The 23,559-nt window shown below is 53.0% G+C and overlaps 1 protein-coding gene across 6 annotated transcripts in view; it reads left to right on the forward strand.

The window, feature by feature from the left end:
• SPTAN1 (spectrin alpha, non-erythrocytic 1) overlaps positions 1-23,559 on the forward strand; it is a 57,947-nt gene that overhangs the window by 32,954 nt on the left and 1,434 nt on the right. For 2 of the 6 annotated variants that reach the window (XM_065879810.1, XM_065879813.1), the window contains 27 exons: positions 58-93; positions 2,232-2,279; positions 3,040-3,131; positions 3,407-3,551; positions 3,643-3,824; positions 4,384-4,483; positions 4,604-4,801; positions 4,903-5,049; positions 6,137-6,240; positions 6,346-6,508; positions 6,904-6,918; positions 8,531-8,662; positions 8,935-9,072; positions 9,886-9,990; positions 11,866-12,074; positions 12,914-13,034; positions 13,219-13,340; positions 13,631-13,763; positions 15,483-15,581; positions 17,062-17,221; positions 17,905-17,981; positions 18,620-18,829; positions 19,204-19,500; positions 19,894-20,006; positions 20,375-20,392; positions 22,830-22,884; positions 23,342-23,538. In XM_065879810.1, coding sequence (XP_065735882.1) covers positions 58-93; positions 2,232-2,279; positions 3,040-3,131; positions 3,407-3,551; positions 3,643-3,824; positions 4,384-4,483; positions 4,604-4,801; positions 4,903-5,049; positions 6,137-6,240; positions 6,346-6,508; positions 6,904-6,918; positions 8,531-8,662; positions 8,935-9,072; positions 9,886-9,990; positions 11,866-12,074; positions 12,914-13,034; positions 13,219-13,340; positions 13,631-13,763; positions 15,483-15,581; positions 17,062-17,221; positions 17,905-17,981; positions 18,620-18,829; positions 19,204-19,500; positions 19,894-20,006; positions 20,375-20,392; positions 22,830-22,884; positions 23,342-23,538 — 3,416 coding nt within the window. Of the gene's footprint in view, positions 1-57; positions 94-2,231; positions 2,280-3,039; positions 3,132-3,406; positions 3,552-3,642; positions 3,825-4,383; positions 4,484-4,603; positions 4,802-4,902; positions 5,050-6,136; positions 6,241-6,345; positions 6,509-6,903; positions 6,919-8,530; positions 8,663-8,934; positions 9,073-9,885; positions 9,991-11,865; positions 12,075-12,913; positions 13,035-13,218; positions 13,341-13,630; positions 13,764-15,482; positions 15,582-17,061; positions 17,222-17,904; positions 17,982-18,619; positions 18,830-19,203; positions 19,501-19,893; positions 20,007-20,374; positions 20,393-21,532; positions 21,596-22,829; positions 22,885-23,341; positions 23,539-23,559 lie in introns of all 6 variants that reach the window. The other 4 variants (XM_065879811.1, XM_065879814.1, XM_065879809.1 and 1 more) reach the window with 3 other exon arrangements.

Below are 23,559 nucleotides of genomic sequence, written 5' to 3' on the forward strand. Positions count from 1 at the left end.
GCTTTGTTTTGTGCACAGTTGCTTGGCTGCCTAAATGCCTCCTTTTTCTTTGAATAGGATGAAGCTGATTCCAAGACGGCCTCCCCGTGGAAGGTAAGAGCTTCTGTGCAAATTATTATTTCCAAAGGTTTTCCAGGAACAGAAATACTTTACATCCTTTTCTGGCGTGCCTGTTATCTGAGTATTTAGGCTTGTCTGAGCCTGTGGTTGTTTCTGGACCTGTTTGGCCTGGTGTCTTTCTGACCCTGGTGTTGTATTCTTGGAATCTGTCATGCCTTGAAATGGGGTGCTTAATACACAGAAGCAAAATGTCTCCTTACAGACGCTCAGCACAGATTCAGTTAGGTCGAGTTTATCATGCACTGTCGCTGCCAGGGTATACAGTTGGCCCTCCACATCCGTGGGTCCACATCCTCGGATTCAACCAACCAACAATTGAAAATACTAGCATCTGATCCGTGGTCGGTTGAATCCAAGGATGCAGAACCTGCCCATACAGGGCGCCGGCTCCAAGGGACTTGAGCATCTGTGGATTTTAGTACCTCGGGGGGTCCTGGGATCATTCCCTGTCGGGTACCAAGGTTACAGGGGTGACTGCAGTTCACAGAGGTCACACTGCATAGTCAGGCATGGTCCCACCAATAGGACTACAGCCCAAAAGGACACATGATGTGAGGATGAAAAGGAGCGTAAGCTCCACTTATCATCTGCCTGACCGCTTCCTCCCGGGGCCTAAGAAAGACTTGAGAGAAGGTCCACATCCTGACGAGACACATAAAGGGGGGGACACCAGGTGTTTACCAGCTGCAGTGGACATTATTCCAGAGAGATCCAGGGGTGGTGCTTGACCAGAGTGGGCATAACTTCCAGGAGGACAGGGGATAAGCTTTTTCATGTGAAGCGTTTATAGCCGTGATTATGGAACTAGTTGCCTAAATGCCAATTCTAGCATCTTTCCTCCTGACCCAGCTCTTCAGGAATATGCCACTCAAGTTATAGACAAGCTAGAAAGAGCAGATTTCTACTTTATGAAAGTACACCTTCCTAAAATATGAAGAAAGCATGAAAACCTCTAAAAACAAAAAGTCTCCCCACACCGGTCCCTAGGTTGGTACTTCTCAGCCCTGTCATGAGGTCTGACCTGTTGTGAGGACCTAGGCTGAAAGGGGTTTGTTTCTTTGGCCTCCTTATCCCTCCAGGCTCTGACCATTCTGCTTATTAAATAGGCTCCAGATTGGCAGGAAGGGTACATTTTTCCTTGGATTCAGCTTTCTCCTCTTCTCTCAATCTTAATTTTCGTTGCAAAGCACAATTCAATCATTGGTGACATGAGTGAGCAGCACCCTTACCTGTCTGATCTCCTGCCAGAGTTTTTCTGGTAACAGGTGTTTTTTCAGAAACGTACTCCAGATGACTTGACAAACACCAGTCAGTACCTCCTGTTTCTGAAAAGGATTCGAAACAATGGGTGTCTGCTTTCCAAACCCTGTACGCACCCACACTGGTTGAACACGTCACTGGGTGTGTCACAGGAACATCCTAGGAGCCTAACTTCCCTGCGTCCAAGCTCAGCTCCTCCTTTTCTTTACATACTTGAAGATTACGAGAATCACAGTGCCTGCCAAGTGGGGTTTCTTTCTGATAAAACTAGGCAGGCTCTGAGATCCCAAGGGGCGTTTGATTTTTAGAAGTGACTACATTGATGAGAAGGAAGCTAACTCACCAGCGTATTTTCTTTCTCATCTAGTAAGGCTGTTGCCCTTAGTTCAAGGGGGATACTGTTAGAAGGAACCACAGTCCAGTAACCGTAAACAGAAATGAAATTAGTGGTGTCCTTGGCTATTTAAATAGTCCCAGCCGCCAGCATTTGTTCAGCTAAGTGTGTTTTCTGGACTGTTCTCCTGTAGTAGGGACAAGAAAAAGACACCAATCAGTAGTCTTTGAGCCTTTTTTTTCCTGTCCAACCAGCCGTTTTAATTGTGGTTTTCACCGCTCTTTTCACTCTTCGAGTAAAATGAATCATTGAGTTGGGTGTGATTGTGCACTTGGGTTTCTGCCTGACTTTCTAGCTGTTGATACTCATTGCTGCTCTGCTCAGAAATTTGATGGTACCCTTTTACAGTCATTTTGGTGGACATTTGGAACCTAATTAATAGCACTTGCACCTCAGATTTCTCTCTTAATCAGCAGACACTTGATTAGTTTGCTCTTCTGCTTTCCTCCCCACATAGTCTGCTCGCCTGATGGTTCACACCGTGGCCACCTTTAATTCCATCAAGGTAAGAAACCATGGCAGCTTTCCTTGTCTTCCCCGGTCTCCTTCCTTGTCTCCTTCTCCTGTCTTCAGCAAGGCTCTTGTCCTGATTAGTTGTATGAACTGTAGCACTGGTCACTCTCCTGGGCCCGAGGGTGTCCTGGCCAGGACTCTCTTTACTCTCTGTGCAGCAGGAGGCTGTGCTCGGCTCGCCTGGTCCTGGCGGTGAGCCTGGTGAGCTCCTCCCCTCCCCCCCAGGAGGGCCCGGAGCTGCGAGGAGCGTATTGTTGGAAGGCAGTGCCTGCCTTTCTTGCCTCCTTTCTGGACCCCGAGCTGGCTTGTCTCCCCAGTACAAGGGCCTGCAGCTGCGCTGCGCTCCTTGGGCTGCCGCTGCTGCCCGGCGATGCAGCCGTGCGGGGTGTTGGGGAGCAGTAGACTTGGGGGTTTGTCCACTCGGTGGTTGTTAGGGAGCAGTTGCTCTGAGGCCAGCACCAGGCTAGGCGCTGAGAGTGAAGATAAGTCAGCGGCGTCTCTCCTGCTGCTTCTGCGGTGATTCCAAGTCAGGTGTTGGTGGAGTGTTCGCGCCGTGGCGTCCGGCAAGCTGTGGCAGGGTCTGGCTTTCTGGACTTTTGCTGTCGTGGCGTGCTCATCGACTGAACTAGGAAGCCTGGAAACAGGAAATCATCTGTGCCCCAGCCTTTCCTTTCACGTTAAGCCACCATTCCTCTGGTTCTGGCCCTTTTCCCAGAGTCTGGTGTAGCTGACGCTTTGCTGTCCTCCCCCAGGAGCTGAACGAACGCTGGCGGTCCCTGCAGCAGCTGGCCGAGGAGCGGAGCCAGATCCTGGGCAGCGCCCACGAAGTGCAGAGGTTCCACAGGTGAGGGACGGCCGGGGCTGGCACGGGGGGAGCAGGCCACAGTTGGGTTCACGCCGACGGTAACAGCTGGCTCTTGTCGATGGTTGTGCTCTCGCACCTGGTGGGCGCTCTCAGTCAGTAACGCTAAGCGGATCCATATGTGTTCCTTGCTGTTTAGAGCTGTTGGGCCACTGACACGTGTGCTGGTGCCAGTGAAATGAAGTTTCCCTACTTGACCTGAGGTTAAGGCAGCCATACTCAGCACTCATTAACTTGAACGTGTGTCCCACCTGCAGAGATGCTGACGAAACCAAAGAGTGGATCGAAGAGAAGAACCAGGCTCTAAACACAGACAATTATGGCCACGACCTGGCCAGTGTCCAAGCCCTGCAGCGCAAGCACGAGGGCTTTGAGAGGGACCTCGCGGCCCTCGGCGACAAGGTGAGAGGACATGCGTGTGGAGCCGACTTCCTGCGATTCTGCCCGAGGCTGCGCTCTCTCCTTCCCTGCTGCTCACCGCTTTCTTCCCCAGGTGAATTCCCTTGGGGAAACGGCCGAGCGCCTGATCCAGTCCCACCCCGAGTCGGCAGAGGACCTGCAGGAGAAGTGCACCGAGTTGAACCAGGCATGGAGCAGCCTGGGCAAGCGCGCCGACCAGCGCAAGGCCAAGCTGGGCGATTCCCACGACCTGCAGCGCTTCCTCAGCGACTTCCGGTGAGAAGCCGGCTCGCTGGCTCTGGGCCAGAGGCCTTTCTAGCTGGATTAAATGCATGCCTGGATCTAGCACTTAGAAGGCTTAATCCTGGGAATTCCCTGGAGGCCCAGTGGTTAGGACTTGGTACTTTCACTGCTGGGGGTGTGGGTTCAATCACTGGTTGGGGAACTGAGATCCCACGAGCCACACAGCAAAAAAAAAAAACAAAAAACAAACTTAATCCTAAAGAAGAGCATTTGCGTTTGAAGCTGTAGAAAACTTAACCACAGCTACTGTCTGTAAGAACCTGTTTTTCTGTAGGGTGAGAAGATCTTAGTTATAAACCTCTTCATTCTTCCTCTGAGGAATTCTTGAGTTTTTCTTTTCTTATTATTTCAATAAGACAAACAAGAAGCTTTGAAATACTTTGCCTGGAGTTCTAGCCCCATTCGGTAGATTAACTAGATTAACCCCAAATAGCCCTCTGAGATAAGAATTATGTAGTTCTCTCTTTTCCTGGGCAGAAGGCCTGCTTGCCAGGTAGCGTAACAGCCATTCCTCTGTGGATCTGGTTTCCAGGGACCTCATGTCTTGGATCAATGGAATCCGAGGTTTGGTGTCCTCAGACGAGCTAGCCAAGGATGTCACCGGAGCCGAGGCCCTGCTGGAGCGACACCAGGTAGGTGGGCCTGCGGAGCAGCGGAGACGTGGCTGCCCTGCCAGGCTGGGAGGGCCTTTGCAGCTGACGTGAGAGTGGGCAGCTCCTGCCGGTACCTAATCCCTTCCCTCCTCTTGGCAGGAGCACCGGACGGAAATTGACGCCAGGGCTGGCACTTTCCAGGCGTTCGAGCAGTTTGGGCAGCAGCTGTTGGCCCATGGGCACTATGCCAGCCCCGAGATCAAGGAGAAACTACATATTCTAGATCAGGAGCGTGCAGACCTGGAGAAGGCCTGGGTCCAGCGCAGGATGATGCTGGATCAGTGCCTTGAATTGCAGGTACACGTGCTGGACAGTAGCTTCCTGTTTGCTGCAGGGTTTCTGGCCAGGTATGTCTTCACCACAGGCTCTGTCTTCTCACCTGCCCGTCCCCTCTTCAGCTGTTCCATCGGGACTGCGAGCAGGCTGAGAGCTGGATGGCTGCCCGGGAGGCCTTCCTGAGTACCGAAGACAAAGGGGACTCGCTGGACAGCGTGGAGGCTCTGATCAAAAAACACGAGGACTTCGACAAAGCCATTAACGTCCAGGTGAGGCCTTTGTACCTTTCCAGGTTGACATCTTCGGTCTCTCTGTTGGCGTATTCTCCTTTCCCTTCTCAGTGACGAGAGAAAAAAATAGTTATTGTTTGCTTAACTCAGCTGCAGAGCTTTGGCAGCATCCTCAAATTAAAATACTTGGTGTTGACTACAGAGGAAGCAGCGTAGTCCCCATCGGGTCCAGTGCAGAGCTGTGCATTCTAGGAAAAGTGACGTGCATTAATAGTTTTTTAAACTTTATATATAAATTCTGGCACTTCTGAGGTTTTGTTTGTTCGTTTGAGGCATACTTTTAAAAATGTTCATGTTATCCAATTTGTGTCTTTTTTTATGTTATTTATTTATTTTTGGCTGCGTTGGGTCTTCGTTGCTGCGCACAGGCTTTCTCTAGTTGCGGAGAGTGGGGGGCTACTCTTCGTTGCGGTGCGCGGGCTTCTCACTGCAGTGGCTTCTCTCGTTGTGGAGCACGTGCTCTCGGCGAGTGGGCTTCAGAAGTTGTGGCGCACGGGCTTAGTTGCTCCGCAGCATGTGGGATCTTCCCGGACCAGAGCTCGAACCCATGTCCCCTGCATTGGCAGGCGGATTCTTAACCACTGCGCCACCGGGGAAGTCCCATTTCTGAGGTTTTTGGTTTTTTTTAAATAACAGAGATGCCACAGGGAAAAAATTTTATACCGAAAGGGAAGAAAAACAAACTTATGGGTAGGTAAGTGAATCCATGAACGTAAACCAGAAAGATGCAAAACTCCTTGGCTTAGAAACCAAGGAGTTTTTTTTGTTGAAAATCGGACAGTGTTTTCTTATGAAACCTAATCTTGTACGTGACGTCTGCTGGTGCTCAAGCCCCGGCCCCACCCCAGCGTGACCTGGAATCTTCTTGAGTTAAACTCTACTCTAATAATGATTGAAATCAAGCTTTCCTCTGGCTTTTTACACTCCTGCTTCTAGAGTGTCAGTGTATTCTGATCGCATCACCAGCTAGTCACCCAAAATAACCGTTCTCTTCTCGAGACCTACAGTCCAGGCGAGGCGGAGTCGTCTTGCCCGCCTTGACCTCACGCCTCTTGTCTGCCGACAGGAGGAGAAGATCGCCGCCCTGCAGTCCTTTGCCGACCAGCTCATCGCCGGCGGCCACTACGCCAAAGGCGACATCTCCAGCCGGCGCAACGAGGTTCTGGACAGGTGGGTGGTCTGTGCAGCCGACGGGTCTTGCCGCCCTTGTGTGAGCGGCCCAGCCTGTCTAGTTCTGTGGGGTGCTCACCTTTGCTCTCGGTTTCACTTTCTCAGGTGGCGACGTCTGAAAGCCCAGATGATTGAGAAGAGGTCAAAGCTGGGAGAATCGCAGACTCTCCAACAGTTCAGCCGGGATGTGGATGAGATTGAGGCTTGGATCAGTGAGAAATTACAGACTGCAAGTGATGAGTCATACAAGGACCCGACCAACATCCAGGTGAGCTGAACAGATTAGCTGTTTATCTCCAAAGTAGCCTATGTTATTGAGCAGATCTTGTTAAAATAAGGTATCTTTAAAAGAGGGAGATACCTCTAAGACAACTTCCTCGTACCCCCAGTGATGCCGAGAAAAAGTATTTTAATAAGATGAACCGGTGGGAAAGCCTCACTTAAATGATGAGAGCCGTTTCAGAAGCCGCTTTCCTCATTTGCCTCGGTTGAAACCGTGTCTGCTATTAAAGAGTCTGCAGAAAAGGCCCCCTTGTATTTGCTGTTCCTGAATGCTCACCTTCCCAGGGGAAGTATGACAGCAAAATGAGTTTCTGTTGAATAGCTGATGTGCATATTCACATAAGTGTACTGAACTCTCGTTATTTTAATCTATTTTTGTAGCTTTCCAAGCTGCTGGTAAGTTTTATGTTTTTTATTTAAGAGTTCTAGTTAAACGAGCTCCAGTGTTTGTGCTCTTGTGTGTAGATTCTCGCAATTGTAGATTCTGCCGGTGTCTCCTCATCCATGCTTTTCATTTCTAATCATCCGTCAGCCTCCATTCAAGTGTCCCCGTGGGATGTGGCTTTCTCTGTTGTAATTAGCCTGCAGCCCTTCGCCCCCCTCCCCCTCCTAATTTATCACTTAGGCGGGTTGTGCACAGTGTTTGATCTGGGGGGCAGTAGCTGACTGCTTTCTTTTAAGAGGTGTGCTTCTTTTAAAAAATGAAATCGCTTTTTCTGCGTAAACTTGGGTTCCTCTTGCTCTGGGCTCGTGGCTCTCGGTGGACTAGGGCAGGGCCAGGTGTGAGAGTTTCGTTGCCCACGCAGTCTGGCATCCAGAAGTGCTGGCCACTGGAGAGGGACAGCTGGAGATCCACAGAGAGGCAGGTGATCTGCTTCCTAAGTCTAAGAGGAACTAGGGGTGAGAGGTTAAGATAGAAGTGAACATTACCCAAGGGGCAGGGAAAGAGACTTTCCAGTCGAAGTGTAGCTTAGAAGTTGCCTAAATGGTTGGAAGAACTGAAGAAATAGAATGGATGGGAGTTGAGCCAAAGAACGATCAGAAGGAGAAACAGAAGAAGAGGGGCTTTTGTCAGGACGCGTGGGCATTTGAGACTGTTTCTGTAGTTGGGCTTGGGCGCAGAGTTGGTGCGGGGACGCTTCAGGTTGGTGCTGCATTTCGCCAGCCACGTGGCTCCATCTTTTGACAGTTGCTGCCCCTGAAATGAAACATTTGATGCAGAATCCTTCCCCAGTTGTACTGCTTTTTTCCTTTTAGTTCTTTTTTCCCCATATCACATTCTTGCCTGCAACCCTGCATTTCTCACCCAGAACTGCCCCACAGCTGCGTCCTCCCACTTGTCTCCCGTGGTGCCCCTCAGCCTCAGATGCCCATCATCCTCCCAGCCCTCTCTTCTAGCAAAAAGAAATTCTTACCTACAGTCAAGCCTGGATTTTGACAAATCCAGCAGTTCTGATTGATTGCAGCTGCCAGATGAGAAGCTGGCAAAGCCAGGGTTTGCGGCAGCTGTAGCCTTCTTCTCTGTCGACGGAGGGGAGGCTGGCCCTCGGACACCTTGTTTCACAGTGCCTGCCACCTTAGATGATGAGAGGGCCATATGTGTGTGTTATTAGTTAGAGCTGCTTTCCACTAAGGAGAAAGCCGTGGATGGAAATTGATGCACAAGTAGATCCAAAACTACAGTTGGCCGTTACCAGCTCCTGCAAAATGTTAGAAAGTGTATAATTCTAGGATTTCACTCACAGATAGCTAGTCCAACTGACTCAGGGGTTGACACAGTTCACTTCCTCCTGAGCTCGGACCTTCTGCTGAACTTCCATCAGACTGACCCCTAAAGTATTTCACACAGATTCTGTGATCACCTTCTGTAAAAATGTTGACACTTGCCCCTAGTTCCTCGAGTCTGCTACCACTCCCTCCCTTCTGAGAACCCCTTCTCCCTGAAAAGACAGAGCCTAGCAGGACCTGGTTTCGAAAGGTTGTGGCAGGGTTTCTTTGGTGTTTTCAGAGCAAGCACCAGAAGCATCAGGCCTTCGAAGCAGAACTGCATGCCAATGCGGACCGGATTCGAGGGGTTATCGACATGGGCAACTCCCTCATTGACCGCGGGGCCTGTGCCGGCAGCGAGGACGCCGTCAAGGTACGCCGTCCCCCAGCTCCCCTCCTTCTGGCCCGGGAAGAAGAGGGGGCTGGATGTGACTTTCAGCGTTACTGTCAGCTTGATGATGACTCTAGAATGCAGTCTTAGGAGAATAAACAGAAGACTTCTGGCTGCGTTGCTGAGGGGATGCTAGTGAGAGTGGCTCCTGTGAGCATCTTCCGTCCTCCTCTGTGAGGGGCGTCAGGTTGACTTCCAGAGAGGGCGCTGACCGTGGAGTTGGCCACGTCCAACGGCTCTCTTCTCTTGCCCAGGCCCGGCTGGCCGCCTTAGCTGACCAGTGGCAGTTCCTGGTGCAGAAGTCGGCTGAGAAGAGCCAGAAGCTGAAAGAAGCCAACAAGCAGCAGAACTTCAACACTGGGATCAAGGACTTCGACTTCTGGCTCTCTGAGGTGAGGCCGCGGGGCTTCCCTTCCCCACTGGAGGATTCGTGGAAAGGCAGGGCTCTCCCGACGTCCCTTTTAACAGAAATCATCATCAGGTGTGAGCTGTGTACTCTGAGGGGTTTGTAGTCAGAGGGAGGGAATGTTTACACAAGAGAGAGCTTATCTCTAGTTGGACATGGGTCACTTGTTTCCATAGGAAAATGCAAACAGGAGTGGGTGGTGGGGTCTGTGTGCAGGCCGCTGTCACGGTGCCCAGACAGAAACCAGAACACCAAAGAGCCCGGAGTCCAGAGTTAGTCCTGCGGTCTCTGTAGACTGTTCGGAGAGTACAGAAAGTAAAAAGAAAACATTTTTAAAGACCACTATTCTGTATCTCTCTGGTCCACACCTATTTCCGTCACTTTTTGTGTAACTGTTCTTTTATGTGTATTTGAGCTCATGACGTAATTTTTCATCAGGACGTATTGGTGGTGTTATTTCAAGTCATGAAAAGTCTTCCTGAACATTTGAATTACTGCCTTAGACCATCACAGAGTTAGGCCATAATTTAACCATTCCCATACTGTTGGCCACACTGGTGCTCCCAGCTTTGGGGGATACGTTTTGCTGCAGTGAACATCTCTGTACATTAGTCTTTGCCCAAGCTGCTGCCTCTCTGCCCAGGGGAGGGTCCACGCCAAGCCGGCACAGCAGCAGCGCGTGGTGGGGAAGTTCAGCTGTCCAGACGGGGGGGCCTGGGGGACGAGTGGGCATCCTGGGTTTGCCAGGACAAGGGATGCGCTCCAGATGGCAGCCTTCCCTTTCATGTTTCATTGCCAGGTGGAAGCCCTCCTGGCCTCTGAGGATTATGGCAAAGACCTGGCTTCTGTGAACAACCTGCTAAAAAAACATCAACTGCTGGAGGCGGACATCTCTGCCCATGAGGTAAGCAGAGGGGGCGCCAGGCCGGGCTTGGGACACGCCACGCGTGACTCTAAGGCACCTGGCACATTCGGGGAAGGACAGTGATGTTCATCCCGTAAAGCCAAGGTGCTCAAACGCTGTGGTCTCGGGGCCATTTTGTACTCTGAACTATTATTGAGAGCCCCTAGGAGAGTTAGTTATGTAGGTTTTATCTATTGGAATTTGCCATTATTAAAAATTAAATTTTTAGAGTTAAATTTTTTAAAACAATTTCAAAAACATTAAAAAATAATTTCAAAAGGTTATCTACTGTATGATTTCATTTATATGATATTCTCAAAATGACAGATTATAGAGATGGAGAACAGATACGTGGTTGCCAGGAGTTAGGGACAGGGTAGGGGTACAACTGTAAAGACTATACGGAAGTTCCTTTGTGGTCTCAGAACAAGGTCCATATCTTAATCTTGGCGGTAGTTACGTAAATCTACACATATGATAAAACTGCATGGAACTACTTGCACATACTCAGGGACACACAAATGCATATAAAAATTGGTGAAATCTGAATAAGGTCTATGAATTGTAGCAATGTAAGAAAACTGAGAAAAATGTGTTAATTCGTTTAAAATAATAAACCCATCACAAGTTAACGTAAGTAACATTTTTTATGTATAATGTCTCTGTTTTTCCAAAAACAAAAATATAGCAAGAAGAGTCACACTGGTTACATTTTTTGCAAATCTCTTTGATGTCCAGCTTGATAGAAGACAGCTGGATTCTTATAGCTGCTTCTGAATTCAGTTTGTTGTGTGTGATGAAAATACAGCCTCACACAGGTAGAGGAGGGAGTAGTATTTTAATTCAGATAATTGTCGATACTTTTTGATACTACCTTCAGCTCAGTAGGTGGTAGTTTCTAAAGGTTAGTTGGAAAGTGAACTCGGAAACACTCAGCTTTTCATACTGTTTATATTTAAATCCACTGGTCCATCTTGGACTTTGAATGGATCATTTACTCATGCCTGAGGTTACAGAATCATTTGGGAAGTGTTGATTCGCAGAGTTTAGATCTTCTAAATGTTGACACATGTCTGTATATGGTATCAAACATCACGCTCGTTAACATCACAGCCAGTCTCAACAGAAAAATCTACACGTATCGGGGAAGCTGTCAGGCTCACGGAGGTGGATGCCAATTTTCCAAAATTCTAATTTCCTCATGAAAGTTTGAATTTTATCATTAGCAGCAAACTCAGTTTTCCTTAAAGTGACAGGTTCACTTTATTCATTCTCGACAAAGTATTTGTCAGCTCCCAAAGTCAGAATGACCATAGTTTGTCCGTTGGCCGTTCTTTCGAGTGAAACTGGTGTTCCGTGGAAGAAGTGGCCAGTTCAGCTCGGAACGTGCGCTTCTCCTCAGCGCGGTCATTGAACTTCGGCACTCGGCCGAAGTGCTTCGTGTGGGTTCCCCGTATTATCAGACAGGATATTAAAACGACACGTACTCAAAGATGGAGACTTAATAAAATTAACAACCTTGCTGCTTGTTCAAGGATGTTCTTAAGTGAAACAGCGATTTCTACTGGGAGTGCGTGGCAGTGAAGAGTTGGATTTCTGCTCGTAGTTTGCCACTGCCTTGAGCAGCACCACCCCTACCCTGGATTTTGCACCATCGGTGCAAATGTTCACAGTAAAAAAGGCAGATCATGTTTTTGTATTGTTATGAAAGTAGTTTTGATCTCTTAGAATTCTCGGGGTCCACATACCACACTTAGAGTAACCTGAATAAATCTTAAACCAACCCGTCAGTGAAGAAGTCCCGAGTTCTGATTTACGAGCAGATATTCGTGGGTGCTCCAGATCTCTGACCCCTCCGTCGTGTCCCTTGCCCAGGATCGCCTGAAGGACCTGAACAGCCAGGCAGACAGCCTGATGACCAGCAGTGCCTTCGACACCTCCCAAGTGAAGGACAAGCGGGACACTATCAACGGCCGTTTCCAGAAGATCAAGAGCATGGCGGCCTCCCGGCGAGCCAGGCTGAACGAGTCCCACCGCCTGCACCAGTTCTTCCGGGACATGGACGATGAGGAGTCCTGGATCAAGTACGCACCCCGCTCCGGGTGCCCTCGGTGCCCTCGGAGCCTTTCACGGAGGGCGTTAGGAACCCCGGGCTTATCCTCTCCTGGACCGTGGTGGTGAGATGGGAAGTGGGTCAGAAATGGCACGGACTCAGCAGCTGTGCCCAGCTGGTCCCAGCCTCACCGCACAGCCGCGGTGAGGCGCCCCGGCTTCCCCTCCTGGTGTCTGGGCATGTGGTGATGGTGGTCGGCCATGGCCTCCACGTGGCGGTGTGTGTGATGGTGTCCAGGGCTTGTCTAGTCCCTGCCCTTAGGTCACTGGTGACATGAGTGAGTTCCCATCTGGGAAAGATGGTCTGATCTCCTGGGGAAGATTGCTGCTTGCAGGAAGAAAAGTTCGTCTTGTTTGTTTTTATCTCCCCTCCCCCAGAATTTCAGTCTGCCTTTTCCAGATGATGTAGCCTGTAAACAGACCATTTTTAAGGACAGGATTCTCTCAATTCACTGCCTTAAAACACTGTTTACATTAGCATTTTCATATGTTATCGCGTGTGATACGTGTGTATTTGATCAGGTAGGATTGATAGGGCGACAGCAGCGGCACCTCCTTGTTCTCCAGTGCACCCCGACCCTTTGCAGAGTCGGACACAGGAGGTGCTCCTGGAGATGTACGTGGGCACTGTTCATTGGGGAAGTAGAGGCTTTTTTCCCCAGAAGCCTGGCTTCTGAAGGACTTTCCCGGAGAGATGGGTAGATGCAGGTGAAGGACATCACGGGGTGCGTGAGCTTCACGTTCTTCGACTGCACGTCTCCAGCTGAAGACACGCAGGTGCAGAGGCTGACCGCCCTCCTATGCTGCCCAGGGAGAAGAAGCTGCTGGTGAGCTCGGAGGACTATGGGCGCGACCTGACGGGCGTCCAGAACCTGAGGAAGAAGCACAAACGTTTGGAGGCAGAACTGGCTGCCCACGAGCCGGCGATTCAGGTGAGGCGGGCCTCTCCCGGCCGAGCGGGCAGCGGGACTTGAATGGGCCCAGGTGAGCTCGTCTCACTGAGGTCTCTACAGTGGTTACAGCTCCTCATCCCACAGCGGGGTGGAGAAGGCCTGAGTCTAATGTCGAGGCCCTTTCCTGGAAGCATCTGTTGACCCAGTCGTTCTTGCCTGTCAGGGGGTCCTGGACACCGGAAAGAAGCTGTCGGATGATAACACCATCGGGAAGGAGGAGATAGAGCAGCGCCTGGCACAGTTCGTGGAGCACTGGAAGGAGCTGAAGCGGCTGGCGGCCGCCCGGTGAGCGTGGCGGAGGGGCGGTGCCAGGGCCCTCCTGTGCCCCCGGGGCCCTCTTCTTGGTTGTGCCAGCGCCGCGGTTGGCTTGCTCTGACAGGCCCAGGCCGAGCTGGTCCCGTTATGTGAATCCGGACCGAGCATATGGTTCCAGGATCTCGTGTTGGACCAGCAGTCACTGCTCTGTGTTAGGAAGAGGGCTCGAGTGAACCATTTACGTCCCACGCTCATCATTCGTGTTTGTAAGCGTCCAGGTTAGAGATTATGGCTGATTTCATACTGTCCCCTGTGATTAGGGGCCAGCGGCTAGAAGAGTCCTTGGAGTATCAGCAGTTTGTAGCCAACGTGGAGGAGGAGGAAGCCTGGATCAATGAGAAGATGACCCTGGTGGCCAGTGAGGATTATGGAGACACTCTTGCTGCCATCCAGGTCAGAGAAACTGGAGGTGCTGCCTGCTGCTTCCCCCCCCCCACCCCCAAGCAGCTGCCTGCCCCACCCTTTTCCTGCCAGCTTGCTCGGTGGCTGTGCTCTTCCCAGGAGAGCACTCAAAGCCGGCAGCCAGCGTCTCGTTGGCGGGTCTCGGTCCTCAAGATCCCACGCGAGAGACGCTGCCCCTCTGTAGACAAAATTGGGGTGACTTTGTCAGCCCCAGTTCATGGAGTCCTGCTGTCAGCCCAGCAGTATGGTTGGTATCGTTAACCACAGGTTACTAGAACCCTGTTAGTTTCCTGTGGCTGCCTTAGCAAAGTACCACAAACTGAGTGGCTTTGAAATAATAGAAACTTGTTTTATCCTAGTTTGGCGAGGTAGAGGTCTGTGATCAAGGTGTCGACAGGGCCTTGCTCTCTCCGAGGCTTCTAGGAGAGGACCCTTTCTTGCCTCTCCCAGCTTCTGGTAGCTGGGCTTGTGGCAGCGTGACTCGAACCTCTGCCTGTGCTTTCGCATGGCTGTCTTCCCTCTGTGTCTTTGTGTCCCCGTGGCATTCTGTCTGCCTGTGTCTGTGTCCAGATTTCCCTCTTCTTATATATGTAGGACACCAGTCATATTGGATTAGGACCCACCCTGATGACCTGTCTTAACTTGATTGCACCTGCAGGGGACTCATTTCCACATTCTTAGGTGCTAAGGTCTGGACCCATATCTTTGGGAGGACGCAGTTCAACCCGTAACGTATTTCCTAAATACATTGGTTACCTATTGCTGTGTCACAACCCTAAAAACAAGTTTATTTCCCACAATTCTGTGCATTGATGGGCATTGCCTCTGCTGCTCTCACTGGGACCCCCTAACACAGCTGCACTGAGGCAGAAGGCCTCTGGGCTGAGAGGTGCACGGTGATGTCACTCAGGTGGCTCCAGCTGGGACGTTTCAGTCCCCTCCACGTGGCCTCTCACCATCTGGCAGCTTAGATCAGCTTCTTCAGGCAGCGTTCAAAGAGGCAAAGGAAAGGCTGCAGGGATCCTAAGGCGTAGCCTGTGGGACAGAGCAGCCCCGGGTCTCGGGGGTGAGGCGACTCCCCTCTTCATAGGGGGAACTGCACGTTGTGGTCGGGTGTTCCTCCGTCCGTGCCACCAGCTGTGGAAGCAGAGTTAGCATTCCCGAGGGTCAGGGTAGCCCCAGAGTTGCGCTCCTCCCGGTGGGAATCCTATTCAGCTAGTTGGGGGACGCAGGTAGGAGGCAGACGCAGTCATTGGTTTCCTGTCCTCTGCATCGCTGTGTTCCCTGGAAGCCGACACGAGGGGTGTTGTCTCCAGCACTTCAGCTGTACGGAGGAAAAGACAAGATTTGGGAGGTCCCGCAGGAGATGTGCTCCGGTTAAACCCTAGGGCGGGTGTCACTGTTCTGTTGGTGCTTATTTGAAGGCTGCTCGGTGTCCATTCTCTGGCCTCCTACAGGGAAATGGGGCCTGTGCTCGTTGACTGGCGGCAGCCTCACCCCTTCAGAAAGGCCTCTGGTTATGCTCGCGGTGTCCTCGTTTTACTGCTGTAGGATTTTCTGTTTATCCTATACCTGTCTGTTGTCTTAGCCCCAGCTGGACTGGGGTGCGTGCGAGGGCACCTTCCAGTCCTGCTCCTCTGGCCCCGGGGCCTGGCCCACCGCACGCACGTGCCAGGCCCTCAGTGGCGAGCCTTGCTGTTTCCCCTCCAGGGCTTACTGAAGAAACATGAAGCCTTCGAGACAGACTTCACTGTCCACAAGGACCGGGTGAATGACGTCTGCACTAACGGACAAGACCTCATTAAGAAGGTGAGCCTGGCCCGCTGGTAAGACCCTCATTTCTCGCTCCGGGACACCGCGTGCTGGTACCACAACCCGCAAAGCTCCTCCCCTGGGATACTCACCAAACAGAGGTCTGCGTGGAGACCGGTAGCGGCTCCATTCCTGCATTGCGTGTTTAACTGGATATTTACCCCCTTCTTGAAGCCAGTTAGTAAAGCCGTTCTGCAGCAGTTGTTTTTCTCTGCTTTAATTAAGCAAAGAAGCATCCCTGCTGTGACATTGGCACTCCCATGTGTTTGCTCTTCGAGTTTACTTCTCCAGGAATACAAGCTCTTTATAGAGGTGGTAGAAAACACAAGTGGGCAGGTCAAAACAGTCACCCATAGGACCACCACCGGAGATGGCCCCAGTGAGACCTCCGTGCCGGACCCTCCAGACACTCCTCATGCTGAGGCATCCACTAGGCTAAACGGCAGCTGTGTGAAACCTGGCTGCTATCCAGGATGTTTTATAAATGTGTCTGTCGGAATCACAAGGTTCATTTCATTCACACAGCTTTCCAGGGAGAAAGCAAAAACTAAGGGGTCTTGGTGCTGTCTCAGCAGCAGTGCAGTCGAGTCACTCCCCAGCGGAAATCCAGACTAAACGCGGTGCCGCGATCTGTCACGAGGTCCACGAGACATGTAGTTGCACAGGACAAATGACTTCTATCAACTCTGATTTCCTGTCACAAACACGTAATGAGTGAATAAAACTCCTCACAGAATTTGCGCTGGTGATCAGGCCTTAAGACTAGAGATTTGGTCCACAGGAGGTAACTGTAGTTAAAACCTGTGTTCACTAGGGAGCTTTTCTCCTCACTCTTGCGGGCAAACAACCTAACGGAGACTGATTTCAGATACAGACCATGTCCGCGTAGATGAGGCCTGTGTACGACTCACCACACACAAGTGCGCCCCACCTGTGAGATGACGGCTTGTGAATGTCCTTCAGCCTTGGGGCAGAGAGCCTGGTGCTCTGTTTCCAACAGCAATCTTCGTTTCCTCCCTGAGTTTCTTTCTGAATTTTATGCTGACTTATGGTTTGTTTTCTCACATACAGTTTTAACCAAGACTGCATCAGAGTGTTTGGGGCTTAATAATTTTTAATATCCACAGTGTGAAAACATTGTTCCAAGCCATTGTTTTTATTGCATACGTATAGTAGCCATTGAGTCATAATTATTTAGGCTTTTTCTAATTTTTTGCTGTCAGAAATGACACTAATGCATATATCCTCGTGACTTAACATTTTATCACATTCCTCATTATTACTTGTAGGAGTAGAATTGCCAGTGTTCATCTCTTTAAGGCTCTTAGAAAAGCCTTCCCCCATTCTCCTGGCGGTGGGCAGGGGAGCACGGCCTGTCACAGAGGTTGCAAGCCTGCCTGCGCCCTGCAGGGAGGGTGCAGATCAGGTAACCGCAGCAGGGGCCAGGCTGACAGGGTGTGCCTTCTCCACGGCCTAGAACAATCACCATGAGGAGAACATCTCTTCAAAGATGAAGGGCCTTAACGGGAAAGTATCAGACTTGGAGAAAGCTGCCGCCCAGAGGAAGGCAAAGCTCGACGAGAACTCGGCCTTCCTTCAGTTCAACTGGAAGGCTGACGTGGTGGAGTCCTGGATTGGTAAGCACGGCCTCGGCGCTGCCCAAACCTCTTACCCTCCCGGGCCGGGAAGATTGTTCAGAACCACAGCCTGTTTGCTTCCTACGCAGCTGGTTTTCTTCTGCGGAGAAGAAACCGCTGGAATGTGAGCGTATCAGAGACCCCTGCCACCGGGCAGACCACTGGTGGCAGCGGGAGACAGGGTCCTGAGGCAGAGAGCCGAGCCTCAGCGGTGCCCCTGGGCCGGCACGAGGGTTAACGAAACAAAGGTCCTGTAACGCTGAAAGAAGCAGTGGGCACCACAACACAAGTAAGGGCCACACGAGCCGGACCAGCCTGCACCGGCACCGTCCCCGAGCTACACGGGTCCAGGGTGTGATCCAGCCCCCAGGCGAGGAGGAGCTGCACTGATTTCAGGACCCACATGACCTTGGTAGTTGCTGTCGCATCAGTAGCGACTGAACAGCATCTAGGACAGGCTGGAGGGACCCCTTCAGGACACAGGCTTAGAAGGGGGCCCGGGTACAGGGAGGAGCCAGCTCATTTGGGTTCAGAGACTGCTGTCAGTAGTATTGGAATTCAAATGTAAGCAAAATGATAGGTCTCGGTTTTCTTTCTTCTTCTTTTTTTTTTTTCTTTCTTCTTTTCTTTTAAGTTTGTTACATTGAAAAGGGATGGTTGGTTTCCCATGCTTGGTTTTCTAGGTGAAAAGGAGAACAGCTTGAAGACAGACGACTATGGTCGAGATCTGTCTTCTGTCCAGACTCTCCTCACCAAACAGGTCAGTCGTGGCTGCTTTGGTGACTGACTGAAATGTACTCCAGTAGTACTTCCTGGTCAATGAATGATGGTTAGCATCTTTCATTGAGACATTTGACTATTTATATTAGGCCCTAGGGGCCAGCAGTAAACAAGACACAGTCCTGGTCCTCAGGAAGCTCTCAGACTAGGCCTCTGAGCTGCAGCCTGAGGGGTGCTAACAGGGCAGAGCACAGCAGGATGTGGACTTCACTCAAGAGGTGTCTGACTCAGTTTCCAGCAGGCAGGCGTTGACGGGAAAGTCTTCCCAGAGGAGGTGACATGCAAGCTAGATCACGGAGGGTAAACTGAAAGTGGTTGGTGAAGAGCTGGGCGGGTATTCTTGGCAGAGGTAGTGGAGGGAGCCCGGGTGCCTCAGCCCGAGGCTGAAAGCAGGGCCTGGGAGGAGCTGCCTCAGTGAGCTGAGGTCTGGAGGAGATGCAGCAAAGTGGCGACCAAGGTGTGACCAAGGGTCAGGAGGAGGTGGGGACTCGAGGCTGACAGTCCGGCCTGGGCAGCTGGCTGGACAGACGCGGGTGCCGTCCGAGCTGAGGCGCCGGGAGGCCTACGGTCTCATCTCAGTGCAGTCCCTGCATGTTGCCTTCTCGCTCCTCGTTCCAGGAAACCTTCGATGCTGGCCTGCAGGCCTTCCAGCAGGAGGGCATCGCCAACATCACTGCCCTCAAAGATCAGCTGCTGGCCGCCAAGCACATCCAGTCAAAGGCCATCGAGGCCCGGCACGCCGCCCTCATGAAAAGGTGGAGCCAGCTTCTGGCCAACTCAGCCACCCGGAAGAAGAAGCTGCTGGAGGCCCAGAGTCATTTCCGCAAGGTGAGCTTGGCCCCGGCCGAGCTCAACCAGCTCAATGCACAGGGAAAGCAAACCCCTCTCCCGGGACAGAGGTTCTGCACGGGGGTGTGGAGTCAGCGTAAACCAAGGGAAGGGGGACCCTTGCCTTCAGGAGGCTGCTGCTCGGCAGCTTCCGGGAAGACTGAGCTTGCACGCCCCAGGGAAAGGGGAGAAAGAGGGAGGACTTTTCAGCAGTGGGAGGAGGGCGGCAGAGAGCCAAGCCGAGCCGAGCCCGACACCCTGGGAACGACCCCCGCCTTTCTGGTGCCCACACCACTGCCCCCCCCACACCCGCCCACCAAGGATGGTCCATACAGCCCCTGCAGCTGTGCTGACTCAGTCTCCTCTGCTTTCAGGTGGAGGACCTCTTCCTGACCTTTGCCAAAAAGGCTTCTGCCTTCAACAGCTGGTTTGAAAACGCAGAGGAGGACTTAACAGACCCGGTGCGCTGCAACTCCCTGGAAGAGATCAAGGCCTTGCGTGAGGCCCACGACGCCTTCCGCTCCTCGCTCAGCTCGGCCCAGGCCGACTTCAACCAGCTGGCCGAGCTGGACCGCCAGATCAAGAGCTTCCGCGTGGCCTCCAACCCCTACACCTGGTTCACCATGGAGGCCCTGGAGGAGACCTGGAGGAACCTGCAGAAGATCATCAAGGTGCCCTTCTCCGCTGGGCCGGGTGGGGCGCTGGGCAGGGAAGCCCTTCCTGGCTGAAGCGTGAGGAGATGGGGGAGGAAGCGCAGTTTCATTCATCACAAGTCACCCTGTGTGGGTCCCGCAGGCCCGCATGGCTGTGATCGGCCCTCCCACCCACCCCCCGACGTCTTGCAAGGTCTCTGGGGAAGCGGGCTGGCGAATGCCTACCAGACGCCTTCCGTGCTGTCTGTGGGTTGAGATGAACAGCTCGTCCTCCCTGACCCCCCCGAGTAGCTTCAGAAAACTATGCCCTGTTCCTCTCTAATGTTGAGACCGGCCGGTCAGTGGCTGAGCCTCGAGCCTGTCCGTGAAGGGGGGCGGGGATGACACGCCTCTTCCTCCCTCGGTCCTTAGGAAAGGGAGCTGGAGCTGCAGAAGGAGCAGCGCCGGCAGGAGGAGAACGACAAGCTGCGCCAGGAGTTCGCCCAGCACGCCAACGCCTTCCACCAGTGGATCCAGGAGACCAGGTGCGGCCCCGGGAGTGCTCGGTCCTGGGGGCTGAACGCCCAGGCCTCGGGCTCCAGAGTGTGGAAAGAAGGGTTAGGAGTGCAGCCTGGTCTGGCTGGAGCCAGAGGGGTGGGCAGAGTTGGGAGGGTTCTCGAAGGAACTTCTCCAGAGGTGGAGTCGCTGGATGTCCTGGATTGGGTGGGACTGAGCGTCGCCCGTGGTTGCACAGCGACGGTGACAGGGGTACAGGGTTGAGCGCAGCGTGGGTTACTGATGACCTTGGTTTTGTTTTTGTTTTCTTTCTTGTGTCTGCCTTTGTCCCCCACCTCGCGATGCTGCTGTCCGGACACCACCTTGTCTTGTGGCTCCTTGGATCCCATCTCCACAGAACATATCTCCTCGATGGGTTAATATTGACTTCTTATTTCTCCGGGCTTGTGGTGTGATGGTGTCTAGTGTGCTTGTCCCTCTGCCCTTTGTCCCCTCGTGGCCTGGCTTGCAGAGGATCCCAGAATGGACCTTCCTGCCTGGGGCAGGCTGCACGTCCCCCACCCTACCCTCGCCCCCTTCCCTGGCACCCATGGCCCACTGTCCCTGACGGCCTGCAGTCTGGGGAGGGGAGCCGCTCCCACCTTCCTGTTCAGATTCCAAGGGTTCTCTAAGATAGGGCCCGAAGGCCAGAGCTGGAGTCCAGAGCCTCTGAGAATCCCCATTATTCAGCCATTGGGATTATACTGGACTTCTTTTCTGCCTTGTTCCCCCACGTGTCCATTGGGATCATGTCATGGGCGTGAAATAGGATGACATTGTTGAGGGGCTCCAGCTGGTGCACTAAGTCCCCGTCTGTGCACTGACCCCTCCTCCCCCAGTGCCCCCATGGAGGGCTGAGGCTGTCTTTTGCCTCAAGAGGAAGCCCAGGTGCTCAGGGTTTCTGGGTGATGGAGAGACACAGGACTTGGGAGGAGCCCCGAGAGGAGCAGGGCTGTCCTGCCCGGTGCCAGTGGGGCCTCCCCAGGAGGCCCTGGCCTCTGCCCGGATCGGGCACCCTTGCATTCTCTCCCGGGACCATGGTGGCTTAGACTAGCGCTCCCGAGGCCCTGCAGGCAGGCACGTCAGTCGTTAAAGGAGGCAGCGGGAGTAGTGTCACCCTCGCTCATGCGAGCACGTGCTGAAGGCAGAGTGGGGCAGGATCCTGGGATCACAGGTTTGGCTCGAGCTCATAAGCTGCCCTGGGGTCCGTTCTCCTCCCCGGTGCCCGTGGCCGTGTCTGCTGGCATTGGACTTGTCTCCACGAGGTGCCATGCTCCCCTTACCATGTGGCTCCTCCCAGCCCTGTCCCGTCTTGCCCTGTCCCCATGTGAGCCGCCCAAGGCTGCCTGCCCTCACAGGCCGGCTGTCGGCTTGGCCTGTACCACGTCCCTGCCTGGGCGCCAGGTGGCCCTGCCTGTGCACTGACCAGCTTGGGCCTTGTGGTGTGTGTCTGTCTCGGTGTGCTCTTGCCTCCCCTTCCGCTGGTGTATTCATTTGGTTTCTTTTCTTTGAATAGCATAGCGTATCGTCGGGTCATTCGTGTCTATCAGTATGAAGTTGGGGATGATCTGTCTGGAAGGTTTTTCTCCTGTTTCTCTTCTTACCTTGCTGTGGTTTTACCAGTGCACTCTTGACTTCCCCAGGCAGCTCTGCTTTCTGACTAACCCACCGCCCGTGGCCGCATGGGAAGGAGGGGTCTGCCCTCCTCCCACTGCACCAGCACCCGGCCTCCTGCCCCCAGGTCCTGGGGGTGTGCTTTTCCTGGGGGGACATGGCGTGACTGTGAGTCTGACCTGCTGGGGTAGGAGGAAGCCTGGTGCCTTGCCTTGCTAGAGCACTTTGAACCTAGGGAGATTTCACAGCTAATGCTGGCTCGCTGGGTGTTGAAAGGGTAGGTTGGGGCAAAGGTGGGTACCGGGGAGGCCGGGCTAAAACCCCACCCAGGACACACACACAGTGTGACTCATCCCTGCACGTAACCTCATTCATCTTCGTTCACTGGTAGCCTCTGTGACCTCACACTGTTGTCGGGAAGATAGAGGCTCCCCAAAGGCCCCCTGCTCCTCAGAACTTAGCCCCGGAAGGAGCCTCTGGTGCTGTGTCTGTAGATGATAGAACCTGAATCTGGGGCTTAGTGGCAGCCACCTCTCCTTTGGGCAGGACCAAACCCAAATCTGGTCATGATCTTCACACCCCAGTTCCCATGTCAAGGGGTCATCTGACTGCCTCTCCTCCCACTGCTGTCACTTATCCTAGAGTGTGGCTCCCCTCAGGAGCCTGCAGGAGACTCCAGGACTTCTCGGGGTGGCTTGCCAGCCTCCCCTCACCTTCAGGTCTCCTGTCTGAAGGGTTGCACAGGCGTCCTTCTCCCCCTGGTTGCAGAGGAAGCATGCTGCCAGGCCTGCAGCCCCTCTCTGTTCCTATGGAACTTAAAATCAGTTCCTGAGGTACCCTTCAAGGGCCTAGCTTGGATCAGGTACCATGCTACAGCCTGGGTGGGCTTAAGGAGCCAGCCACATGAGAAGGGGTCCCAGCTGGGGAGCGGGGAGCAAGCTGGATGGGGGCTCGGCCCTGGCTTATCTGTTGGCCTTACCAGGTGGCACACCACATCAGGCAGCAGCTTCCCAGAAGTATACTGGAGAAGTATTACCTGCCCTCCCTGGCTCCCAGAGCTGCTTAAGAAAAGATAGCCAGTAGCAGATAGGTTTCATATCCTAATAAGAGGAATTTGAGACTGCAGACACTTTTATCTGAGGGAAGTTAATTTCGAGCTGGCAATCGGGCCTCCTGCCTCACTGTGCTTCTGTGTTTAGGTCCTGCATGGTGGAAGAATCCGGGACCCTCGAATCCCAGCTTGAAGCTACCAAAGTAAGTGCCCTTAGTGTTTCTGGCGCGCCTAAAACCCTTCGTCCCACCACTGCCAGCAGGCCTGCTTGGCTTCAGGTTGGGTACAAGGTGGGCTGGTCAGGTACCCCCTTTTCCCAAAGCAGGCCAGGACCTCCGTCATTTTAAAGAGTTTTTTGTCTTTGACAGTTGCTACCAGGAGCCCTGCTGGGAGAGGAGGCGGCTCCTTTGGTCCTCAGTACTATGTTTCCCTGGCAGGTCAACCCACTGATGTGTGACTGTCACACTGACGCCTCTTCCTCCGTTGAGGCTGCTGGATTTCTTCAACCTCACCCCATCCCCACTTTCCCCTTGCAGGCAGCCCTGCAGGTCTCAGGCTGGGGGTGCAGAGACGGAGGAGGGCTGTTTAAGCAGGCTCTCGGGCCCGGTAACGGAGGCAAGAGCCGCTGTCCCACGCAACTTTGCTCCCTCACCCCCGCAGCGCAAGCACCAGGAGATTCGAGCCATGAGAAGTCAGCTCAAGAAGATTGAGGACCTGGGGGCGGCCATGGAGGAAGCCCTGATCCTGGACAACAAGTACACAGAGCACAGCACCGTGGGCCTGGCCCAGCAGTGGGACCAGCTCGACCAGCTGGGCATGCGTATGCAGCACAACCTGGAGCAGCAGATCCAGGCCAGGTACCTGCAGCTTCCCCGGGC

Source organism: Phocoena phocoena, chromosome 6 (assembly GCF_963924675.1).
Source record: "Phocoena phocoena chromosome 6, mPhoPho1.1, whole genome shotgun sequence".
NCBI lineage: Eukaryota > Metazoa > Chordata > Mammalia > Artiodactyla > Phocoenidae > Phocoena > Phocoena phocoena.